The following is a 12,358-nucleotide window of genomic DNA, read 5'->3' on the forward strand; positions in this document are numbered from 1 at the left end:
GGGGATTATGATGATATGATTGATATGATTACCCTCTGGAAGCTCTACCAGCACACATGGTCATAAACACAAGATCACAGAAAAGCATTCACATTTATATCTATTCTACTGGAGAAGGGAATGAGGAGCAGGGAGTGAGCAAAACGTGCCACAATCACGTGTATTGGCGTTTAGTTGTTCAATTATTTCAAGAAGGAATGGGTGGCAGTTACCTGTTACTTGCATAGACTTTAGTTTGAAGACATTCACATCAAGTAACATCTCTTGTCTGTAAGCAGCCATCCACAAAACCTTTATCAGTATGGTTGTTGCAGTTTGTCTGGGAAACTTCATGCTGCATATCCTCATAAGTTTTCTATGGGCAGTAAAAGATAGTCATACCATTTGTGGTGCTCACTACTTCTATACAACTTCCTTTAGTTTCTTTACATAATTTTTTTTAAAATACCCACACCTAGTCCTTTTTTGTTGGCATAAAAACAGATGCTTGTCTTGGTAAACTGTTTGTGTATATGCGGCTAGCTTGTGCCAATAGTGTGCCTTCATGATTGGTTTTCCTTGGATGTCTAGCATCAACATAGTTTGCATGGTCAGTATGCATTACAGCACAAGACCAATTACTAGCATTTACATTTCTTTTTAGAAGCTACATTAGTAAAGTTGAACAGCAGAAATGTGATCTTTCTTGGTTGGACAAGTGTCATAGGTGTAATCAGAGGGCAGCTGATTTTTTCCATATGGTTTGAGAATGCTCTGAAATGTAGGTACAGTCAGAAATACAAAGCATATCCAGGGTAGCACTGGAGCTGAGATCGCTTTTAGGAATCCTGGAATACTTATCTCTATCAGAGATGCATAAACCAACCCTGCAGTATTTACTTTTTATGGCCTGGAGACAAATTGGGGTTAACGGAATCATGATAGAACCTCATGTACACATAGATATCATTTTTGTAAAACAGGAACAGTTCATCAGAAAGATTGTAAAGATGGTCCATAAAAGACAGAATAGATGGATTTCTTTTTGCAACATTCATGTTGACTGATTAGTAGTTGCACTTCTGAAGACTTATGCAATTGGCCCTTATTGAATTCACTTTTTATGCTAAGTTTTTCGGCTAGGAGATAATCTTCTATTTATATAAATAACATTTCAGCACTCTGAAGCTGAAAAGTAGCAAAAAAGTAGGTGAAATTTACTGTCAAAATAATTCTGAGTATTTTCTTGCTTGCTGGAGGCTTAAAAGGCATTTTATTGATGTGTGAAAATACCTAGGAGAAAACTTAAGAGAAAAAGTTAATTGAGTAAGGGCCAATGCTGCTTACTCTTTTTGTGTCTTCTGGGAGGAGGGGATGTGGCTCAGGTTGGAGGTAAGTCTAGGTTGGGGGAGGGGAGGATAATTGTATATAGCATTTAGTGTATATGTTACAGGCAAAGTACGAAATTCAGGCATTCTATAGAATGCCTGACCATTTTAGGCAAAGTACGAAATGTCTGTTTTTGTTACGTACTTTGCCTAGACATTCTATAGAATGCCTGAATTTCATACTTTGCCTGTAACATCTATACAGTGAATGTATAACCGACCGCCTGTAGATGTGAGTGATCTCTCTCCTCTCCTGTTATGTCTGCAGCTCTCTTTCTCTTCCTTACTTTAGTTTTTTTCAGTAGTGCTCTCTTGTCTGTGCCTCTGCTTTGATTTGTCAGTCTCACCAATGGCTGGTCTCTTCTTTAGTCTCTATGCCTCTATTTTCTCACGAAAAAAAAATCATGCTTGTTTTTTGCTGCCAAGTAGAGCATTGTGTCATGACTCTAAACTTATTTTTTTTGTTGCTGAATCATGGGCTTTTCAGGCTCCTCCCCCTTCACTAGCCTTCAACTGCCAAAACCCAACTGCCATTCCCCCCCCCCCCCCCCGCATATGTCTAGCTTTTTCTCTCCTCTTTCCTCTGCTCATGGGCTCCCCCTTGGTGGCGGCACCTGAAGGCTCCTTCTTCACAGCAGCACTTTCCACAAACAGTGAAATATCAGCATGCATGCATGCACCCATCATCATCATCATCACTAGCCTCACTGACAGCATAGGTATGCAGCTGTTACAGTCAAAGTGTGGGGGAGGAAAAGCAGGCATTCTATAGAGAACCGGGTATTCTACACTTTGCCTGAACGAGGCATTCTATAGAATGCCTAGGCAAAGTACGTAACAAAACAGACATTTCGTACTTTGCCTAATCGCTTCAGGCATTCTATAGAATGCCTGAATTCGTTCTTTGCCTGTAACATGTATATTTGCTGTTATTAGATCGTAAAGGGCTATTGCCCAACTGTCATTACTCACTGTTGCAAGAAATCTTCTGGTTCTGGTCACTTTTAACAATGCAAAACTGATAAAACTACCTTAAACCCCCTCCCAAGCTTTGAATAGTTCTTGCTGAGTTAAGTGCCTGCGGAAGGAGGTACTCCTTGAGAAAATATTATTATGTATGGATCTATCTGTAGACTTGTATCTGCTATAGTTGGCCATACACGAGAAGAGTAGCTCAGCATACCATCTCATGTTTAATGTATTGGCCAATTTTTACTGGCAGCTAATTTTTGTGAGGCAAGATAAGTCCAATCAGATGGATTGGAAATTCTTGTCTGATTAATATTACTGTACCTGTCATAAGTCATAGGTGTTGCCTTCTTGCTCCATTGAATTGATAACATAATTCTGTAAAGACTTGATGACACATTGATGATTCATACAATCAATGCCTTGCACTCTCTTATGTCACTTAAGTACTTTGTTCCGATTGTTAAATTAGAAAGAAGTTCTGCTTGTTATCACTATGACCTTAAGGTCTCCACTTGATAAGCTTTTTAACTCTGTGCCCTTTGTGTCACTTGCTCCTATTCCTCTAGTTGAGCCTTTTAAACTGTCATCACCACCACCCTTGATTGGTACTTTGCGTTTTCATCCTTCCTTAGGCTGTCTTCCTTCCTAAGCACCCACCAGAATCCCAGACTCAAAAGTCCAGCCTTTAGCTTGACTAGGATCAAACACTGCTCTAGTTATTGAGGCGGAACATAGATTACTGAAATCTCTGGTCTCTATAGATGCTTACTGCAGTTCAGAGACGCTTCATGTGGTTCCTTTTCCATTACCATGTTTGGTTTAAGAATGATTTGTTTGTTATGTTCCTTGACATACACCTGATTTATTGCAACGCATTTCACTTGTGATAATGCAGCCATATACCGATTCTGTTTGAATTTGTCAAATTATTTCATTTAGAAAGATGTGCTTTGTGTAGCCAACAGGCAGTTTCAGTCTGAGACTGAAGTCTGCAACATCCTGTCAATAACAATGTTGGTCTCTGTGTTGGGTGGTTGAGCTCTGGTTCATAAGAAACCACCCACTGCTCCACAGACACTCAACTCCCCTAATCCTTTGCAATGTTGCCACAGCAGGTCTGACACAGGTCTGACACCACAGTAGTAAATTCAGCAGGTGTAATGTTGTCAGCAGTCTGCAGGTCTAGATCAAATAACAGTTGAGGCATTCAGGAAACCTTTAGGAAATTGTTAATGAGCAATTTGCAAGCCAAAAAAGACGATTAATAATGTTGACAACAGCAACAGTTCATATTTTAAGCTTCGCTTCTGGCCAAACTTAGGCTTTAAGGCATAGAAATAATTGATGATTGAATGGTTATATCTGTTATTTATGTTAGCATTGGGAGATTCCATATATTGCGTGGTTTGCAATTGATTGGTACTATTTATTGCGGTACAAATGGAGGTAGTATGCTCAAGTTCCTCAATTAGGCCTGGTGCACACCAAAACCCGCTAGCAGATCCGCAAAATGCTAGCAGATTTTTAAACACTTTTTCTTATTTTTCTGTTTCACCTAGCATTTTGCGGTTTTGGAAAGTGTTTTTGGTGTAGTAGATTTCATATATTGTTACAGTAAAGCTGTTACTGAACAGCTTCTGTAACAAATACGCCTGCAAAACCGCTCTGAACTGCTGTTTTTCAGAGCTGTTTGCGTTTTTCCTATACTTTACATTGGAGGCAGAAACGCCTCCGCAATCCAAAAAATGCCTCACCCCGGGAGTATGTGTTTCAGAAAAACGCCTCCCGCTCTGGTGTGAACCACCCCATTGAGATACATTGACCAAGCGTATCTGCAGCCGCAAGTGCCAAAAAACCCGCTCGGTGTGCACCAGCCCTCAAAGGGAATCTGAAATGAAAATAAACTTATGATATGAAATTAAATTGGCTCCTGACTGGCTCAGGGAGCTTTGCTAACATACCGACAGCAGAGTAAGGGGGCTGCAGCGGCAAGAAAGTGGTGCAATCGGCGGGAATGGAGGGAACGTGTAGCGGGGATGATTGAAATCTATGCCCTGGCACAGATAACAGGTGCCAAACAACGTAGATTTTAATCAGCATGTTCCATGTGAAATAAAATGTCCAGGATGTTGATGAGGAGCGTATCAGATGGCCTGAAACTGCCATACGCAATTTAGTATACATCACTATTTACTTACCATTTAATGCTGAAAGGAATGATTTGCATTGGTTCCTCCCTGTTTCCCACTGTCCTGAATTGGACCTTCACCTATTTTTTTATGTTGTGGTTTTTTTTAATATATTTGGACTGGACTCATTGTGAACACTTTTTGTTTTAAGAAAGCAATGCAGGAGTAATAGCAAAAAAAATAAATAAAAAAGTAATAGTTTGGATACATGGTTGAGACAGTACAATGCATTTGGTATTAACTGGTGCTGTTTTGATTTTGTTATCTTTTAGGTGATCTTTGAGTCAAAATGACACAAAAGGTGATGACTGAGGATGAAAAATTCCTTTTTTTGGATAAAGACTATATAAACAGCCCTGCTGCTCAGGCTGATTGGACAGCCAAAAAACAGGTTTGGATACCATCAGAGAAGCATGGATTTGAGGCTGCAAGTATCAGGGAAGAGAAAGGTGATGAGGTCTTGGTGGAACTGGATAATGGAAAGAAACTGACAATCAACAAAGATGACATCCAAAAAATGAACCCCCCAAAATTCTCCAAAGTGGAGGACATGGCGGAGCTGACTTGCCTTAATGAAGCATCTGTGCTGCACAACCTAAGAGAGAGATACTTCTCTGGCCTCATCTATGTAAGTCATTTACTATTTATGTATGACTAAGTGTAATGCAAATCTAGGGCGATACAAGTAAATATGTCTGGACATTCGGACCGGACATTCTATCCTGCTGCCCACCTAAGTTTCCCTGTACCCTTGCCTAGCAATGACCCCCCCCCCCCCCCATCACTGATAATACTTATCTACCACTCTCCTCTACCTAACACTGACCATTTTTTTACTGGTACACCTACATAGCCCAAATTTTGTAAACACTACTGCAGAAATCTGAAAAATGTATTTCGCCAAGTACAACAGGGGTTGTACCCAGAATTGATTTTGGCACTACGGGGTTGGTAATGGTACAGTAACAACAATGGTACAACAGTGTGGTGCATAGCATACAATGCAGCAACAGTGCTGCATGAACATACAGTAGTTACAGTAGAAACACAACCATAGATACATAGAAAATACACGAAAGAGAAGAACCAGGGGGGCAATCCGCTGCCGACTATGACTCAATTTATGTTATTACAAACATACTTAGTTGTAAGTTACACTCAATCTTTAACCTTAATGCTGGAAATAATGTCTTTGACCTATACTGTCATGATTGAATCACTAAACCGTTACTGTCAACCATATGGTAATCTAACCTTAAGCCTACAGCAGGCCCATTTTCCCAGCAGAAACTGCTGGAAATCTATAGCGCAATGAGCCACATTGATCTTAATGTTGGACAAAACATTTCAATTGATCCGAAATGGTGGGGCAGCAAGCAACGTTCAATCCATAGCCTATAGCATTGCTCTGCATCAAACAGTGCAAGCAGTTCAATGTATTTGCAATAGCTTTCATGGTGAAATCTATTGGAAATCTTTGTATAGTGTATGGGGGATTTGATCCCTCTCTGTTCAGATTCAGATTAGAGAAGGATTGATCTGCTTGCCACAATGGGTGGGCATAAGACATGTGCCCTAACGCTAACCATCAATGATTGCCTGATACAAGTGATACTTGCACCTTCATGTACAGCAATAATAACATCTTCTTTTATAGATACTGAAGAACAGCTGAACTTTCAATGCTTTTTTTTTTTAACTAAAAGGTATTTGTATGCTCTCATCTGAATCACAGTTATCTATATATTTTACTTTGTCCCTGTGAAATTCCATTCCTCAGATATTCCCAGTCCCTGCCCATAACCCTGCTGGCAGTGTACATATAGAAATATCTGAGGAATGGAACTTCACAGAGACAATGTAATAGTATGAAGCTAATCATGCTACAGAAGAGAACCAATACCTTTTATTTTATAAAAGTATTCAGGGTTCACTTTAATTATTATTCTACTGTAGATGGATTCATATGCAATGTTTTTATTAGCGTGCATAAAATCTTTTTTTATTTTTAACACTGTTCTAAACATAAATAAGTAAACATTACTATAACTGACATTAGTGAGAGAAAATGTGATGGTAAACATGTTGTCACCCATTACAGCTATTTCTTCCTTATGGGGGTCCCCAATCATTGAACTGTCATAATCAGACAATGCAGTGTTAAAACTAATGCATTGTTTGGCAGATATAACCATCCACATACGGTAATAAAACATAATGGATGGGCACATGTAAAAACAATGGTATAATGGATAGCACTCTCGCCTTGCAGCCCTGGGCCCCTGGTTCGAATCCCAGACAGGTCAGTATCTGCATAGAGTTTGTTTCTTTGTGTCTGCATTGGTCTCAATCGGGCACTCTGATTTCCTCCCATATCCCGAAAACATACAGATTAGTTATTTAATTGGTTTTACACTAACATTGGCCCTAGACTATGATGGAAATATGACTGTGGTAGGGATTATATTCAGAACCAGGCCCAGATTTACTCACAGGAGCCTATAGCACAGATATCCTTGCACCTTAGACTTTGACCTCCATGAATCTACAAACCCCTGCCGAACTGCGCCGCAAGTGTGTTGGCTGGCCCTGCTGTCACTTCTTCCTTACTTCTTTTGCTCAGTGTAGGTAGTTACAGGTGCCCCTTAATACTGAGGGTACCTCTGGCTACCTAATGCTAAGTAGCTAGAGGTGTCCCTGACTGAAGGGAGATCTGTTAGTGGAATGGGTGAGTAACTTCTGAATAGGGAAGAAGGGAGGGAGGTGCTCAGGGAGGTGAGTGAGCCACCTTTCCATCATCAGGTGCCTGTAGGCTCGTGCCTATAGTGCCTTATGGTAAATCCAGCCTTGTTCTGAGCCCCTCTGAGGGACAGTTAGTGACAAAACTATAGACTCTGTACAGTGCTACAGAATACACCAGCACTATATAAATACTAAATAATAATAATATGATTAAATAACACACTTGTAAGTGCTTATTCTGCAATCAGTAAGAGAAATGCTAAAGGAATAATTAGGCTATAAAATTCCTTTGACTTTCCATTCCTATAAATATGAATACTAGAGCGGTTCAAGATTAGAAAATGGTGACATTTTATTGGCAAGGGTTTCCTGAGACTCATCTCCAAACATTGCTATTTGTCCGCGATAATAGACATTTTTGGCAGCTATGAGCTATCTGGGCTTTTTCATTGCTAAATAAGCTTTTATGTGAACCACAGTGAACCGCGCTCCTACACCATTATCCAAAACTGGGTCCACAATTTCTTAAAGCTATTTGGTGACACAAATAGAAATAACATATAAACACTTAGCTGTAAATGAGAAAAACACATTAAAGCTTCTTTTTTTTTTTTGCTGGAGGTTAGAAAATGAAATGATGATTGACTGAATGACAAAAACAACAATTAGAAGTGCTTTTTGCAGCTTTGAGCTGGAGAGGTTTGAAGTCTAAACTCAGAATGGTGTTTTTCAGCCTGGAAGTTCACATTAGTTCCCAATGCAGATGAAATATTCTATTTCCTTGTCACGGTTATAAGAATATTAGGACACACAATGATGTAGAGAACATAGGGCACATCTCTAGGTATAAGTGGGTTAAACTGTCAACTGTGGCACTTTGAGGATGTTCCAAATAATAATAAAAAAAAAAAAACGGCAGAAATTACTTGTACAGCACTGCGATCTAGTGCAGCACTGTACGGGGGACAGCTCTGTCACTGAGCTGTCCCCAGGAGAGGCTCACAAAGTGATCCCTCTCATAGCTGATGCCTATGAGAGGCGATCGCAGGGGTTGGATCTCGGGAGGAGGGAGGGAGGGGGAAGGGATAAATTAAAAAGAAAATAGGCATTTTTATATAAAAAAAAATACAATAAAATTAATTTTAAAAAATACAGATTGGAGCAGCAATCAGATGCCACCAACAGAAAGCTTTGTTGGTAGCAAGAAGATGAGGCAAGATTCATTTGTGTGCTAAGTTGTATGGCCGTGCAGCGAACTGTTAAAGCAGCAGTGTGCTGAATTGTAAAAAATGGCCTGGTCACTACTGGGTGTAAGCCTGTGGTCCTCAATCAGTTAAACTGTCTCAACTCCTCCCCCAACACACACACATTCACATACACTCACACCCATTACTAATATCTGATACTACAACGTGGCTGCCCCACATCCACAAGTTCAAGTTCAGAAAGACAGAAGATAACAGCCACAGACTGTAGCAGATTGCCATAAACAATAAGATGTGGATGGATACATCTGGATTAACTTCTCAGGCATGCTTTACAGGAAGTGATACAGGTGCTTCATTGAGACAGTATATTATTATTATTATTATTATTATTATGCATTTATATAACCCTGACATTGGAGTATGTAGGCATGTCACAATCCACTCCACACTAGGATCATTGTTTATTGCCCCTACCATACAGGAGTCTAACTACAAATCATGGGCCCATTTTCAAAATTTGGATGAAGTGCCCCTTCCTCCAACATTTACACCTTCCTCGGTGACCCCCATTGCCTCAGAGCCCATATGACATGCTCTGTTTTGCCATCATTATCCTCTCACCCAAAACCTGGTTGCAAAAGTGCTTAGGATGAGCGCACTGGAAGTGCAATTGAGGACTTCCTTTATGCTGGGCATACACGGTGAGTTTTATGCGCCGGATCGAGCTGCTGGCTCAATCCCGGCGCATCCCCGCTCGTCCCCGCTGGCGCCTGGATCGATTCCCGCTCGTCCCCACGGGAGCTCCTTATCTTCCGCTCGTTTTCTGCTCATTGTCCGCCCGCGGGTATTGAGCGGGGAATCGAGCGCCTCGCTGATCAAACCTGTCGGAAATTATCAATCAAAGCATCAGCAGCTCGATTGATAAGGAGAATCACACCGTGTATGCCTAGCATTAGCTTTATATCCTGTTCTATGTCCTTTTACACATCTGTTTGGGCATTCCAGGGTGGATGAGGGTGAGGAGGTAAAGCTAATTTATGCTGCTAACTAGTCTGGATAATCTAGAGAGAAAGGCAGAGGGAAGTGTGTTTTCCTGACCTATTTCCAGGGGCTACAAAAGCTGTAGTTTGGTGTCAGGGGACATAGCATAGGTTCTGTGAGCTGTACTATTCAGCCAGCTATTAAAGGATCTAGGTGAAACAATTGTATGTATTAAAAGGTTATTGGATTTCAGCCTGGTTATACATAAAACAATATAGTCTGAGTTCTTTAGACTTCTTCTACAGCACTTCTTAACAGTGCTGTAGTAATAAAATAACTATGTGCCAAGTACTGAAAAGTACAACAAATAATCAGCTTTTTTTTTTTTATTTCTTGCCAATACAGTAAAGTGAAAATGATCGGTCACTATGTTAATATCACTTAACACATAATTATTAGTGCAATTTTTACAGCAGTACACCAAACATACAGTCAAGAAGGCAAGCAATACATACATTTACCTGCATTCCATCACCCCCACCACCATCACACACACACACACACACACACACACACACACACACACACACACACACACACACACACACACACACACACCTGCACCCCCCCCCCCCCCCCCCCCCCCACACACACACACACACACATAAAGTCCTGAACCAACAATGGTGAATGTCTGAAAACATTCAGTCTGCATGGGGCTCCAGCACCTGTATGAGGAAATATTGCAGAATAAGTGGTATAAGTAGTGAATTATTTCTTCTCTGTATAGGTCTTCAAAAAACAATTATGTTCATTTTAATGTATTTCTGCTGTGACCATATGCCACAGACCTCCAGACATATTGCCTTTTCAGTATACTGGAAAATCCCCACGGGAGTTGCAGACTCTCGGAACTGAGCCCTGGGAGACAGTGTCGATACCTCGATCTGGTTGCCAGTCTCACACCAAATGCTCAGGCAGACCACTGGCTTGATGCAATTATAGCTTTGTATTGAGACAGGTTACAACACTACATGTTGCGGACCAATCGTCCTTCGTTAGGTGTATGGCCTTGTCAGGACTGAACTGTCAGGTCATGACATAATCATATGGAAAGAATCCTATATCCAGCAGTGAAAGGCAATTCCAATCTGTGCATATTGATGCCTGACAAAGCTCCAGCTACAGGGGAGTAATGCACATTATGCCTACAGCATCACTGTGTACTACTAGACAATGCTCTGCTATCAAAAACTCATCACCTTCTTTCCAGAGTGATAAGAAGCTGGTGACTGGAGATTAGGTCACACATGATTGGTCAGAAAGGCTTTGCAGAACTTTTTTCCCTGAAACACTTCCTGGTGGTGGTGCAGCAGCTACTTATGGTGTCTATCGTCGTACTAGGTGAATGGAAAATCCCAATATCAATTATAGGGCATTTTAAAAGTGGTGTACACTATTGTAGCATGGTGACGATTAAAATTGCCTGCTGGTTGCAGCTCTCTGTCCATATTATGTGACATAAAATAAAGACTTGACTGTTGGATACTGGAATTGTGAAATATCTGGAGATCTGTGACGTACAAATGCATTTTAATCAGAATTAAAGCAGAAAGTAGGAAAGATACTGCACTAGCTGAAAACAGAAATTGGAGCTCGGCCCTTCTAGCAACTTCTAGCACACGTATTGCTCTGGTTCTCTCACTGGGATTCGGCGGCCCTCCCACTCTGTAAGCAAACAGGTTGGGGTCAAAGGGACTAGGGCTGTTTCTAGGCTAAAATGCACCCAGGGCGAGGGTTAAAATTGCCCCTCCCTCACGGAGCCAGGTATACATGTCCGCAGTGTAGGTTAGCCAGGTCTAGTTGCACTCAGTATAGGTAGCCAGCTATAGGTCCCCCCAGTATAGGTAGCTAGGCATAGTATAGGTAGCCAGGCATAGGTGCCCCCGTATAGTTGCCCCCAGTATAGGTAAGCCAGGTAGGTGCCTCCAGTATAGGTAGCCAGTATAGTTGCCCCAGTATAGGTTAGATAGGCAGGTGCCCCCGGTATAGGTTAGACAGGCAGGTGCCCCCGGTATAGGTTAGATAGGTAGGTGCCCCCAGTACAGGTTAGCTAGGTGGGTACCTCTAATATAGGGAGTCAGAATAGTTGCCCCCAGCCTAGGTTAGATAGGTAGGTGCCCCCAGAATAGGTTAGTTAGGTAGGTGCCTCCAATATAGGTAGCCAGTATAGTTGCCACCAGTATAAGCTAGGTAGGTAGGTGCCCCCAATACAGGTTAGATAGGTAGGGGCCCTCCAGTATAGGTTAGATTAGGTAGGTGCCCCCCAGTGTGGTTAGATTAGGTAGGTGCCCCCCAGTATAGGTTAGATTAAGTAGGTACCCCCCAGTATAGGTTAGATTAGGTAGGTGCCCCCCCCCCCAGTGTGGCTAGATTAGGTAGGTGCCCCCAGTATAGGTTAGATTAGGTAGGTGCCCCCCAGTATAGGTTAGATAGGTAGCTGCCCCCCAGTATAGGTTAGATTAGGTAGGTGCCCCCCAGTATAGGTTAGATTAGGTAGGTGCCCCCCAGTATAGGTTAGATTAGGTAGGTGCCCCCCAGTGTGGTTAGATTAGGTAGGTGCCCCCCAGTATAGGTTAGATTAGGTGGGTGCCCCCCAGTATAGGTTAGATATGTAGCTGCCCCCCAGTATAGGTTAGATTAGGTAGGTGCCCCCCAGTATAGGTTAGATTAGGTAGGTGCCCCCCAGTATAGGTTAGATTAGGTAGGTGCCCCCCAGTATAGGTTAGATTAGGTAGGTGCCCCCCAGTATAGGTTAGATTAGTTATGGGCCGGTATGTGCCCCCCAGTATAGGTTAGATTAGGTAGGTGCCCCCCAGTATAGGTTAGATTAGGTAGG

At 41.8% G+C, this 12,358-nt stretch overlaps 1 protein-coding gene across 3 annotated transcripts in view; it reads left to right on the top strand.

Moving 5' to 3' along the window:
- LOC137524653 (myosin-11) overlaps nt 1–12,358 on the top strand; it is a 162,134-nt gene that overhangs the window by 3,421 nt on the left and 146,355 nt on the right. For all 3 annotated transcript variants that reach the window (XM_068244767.1, XM_068244768.1, XM_068244769.1), the window contains exon 2: nt 4,801–5,156. In XM_068244767.1, coding sequence (XP_068100868.1) covers nt 4,818–5,156 — 339 coding nt within the window. In that variant the 5' untranslated portion in view covers nt 4,801–4,817. The remainder of the gene's footprint in view (nt 1–4,800; nt 5,157–12,358) is intronic.

Source organism: Hyperolius riggenbachi, chromosome 7 (assembly GCF_040937935.1).
Source record: "Hyperolius riggenbachi isolate aHypRig1 chromosome 7, aHypRig1.pri, whole genome shotgun sequence".
Taxonomy (NCBI): Eukaryota; Metazoa; Chordata; class Amphibia; order Anura; family Hyperoliidae; genus Hyperolius; species Hyperolius riggenbachi.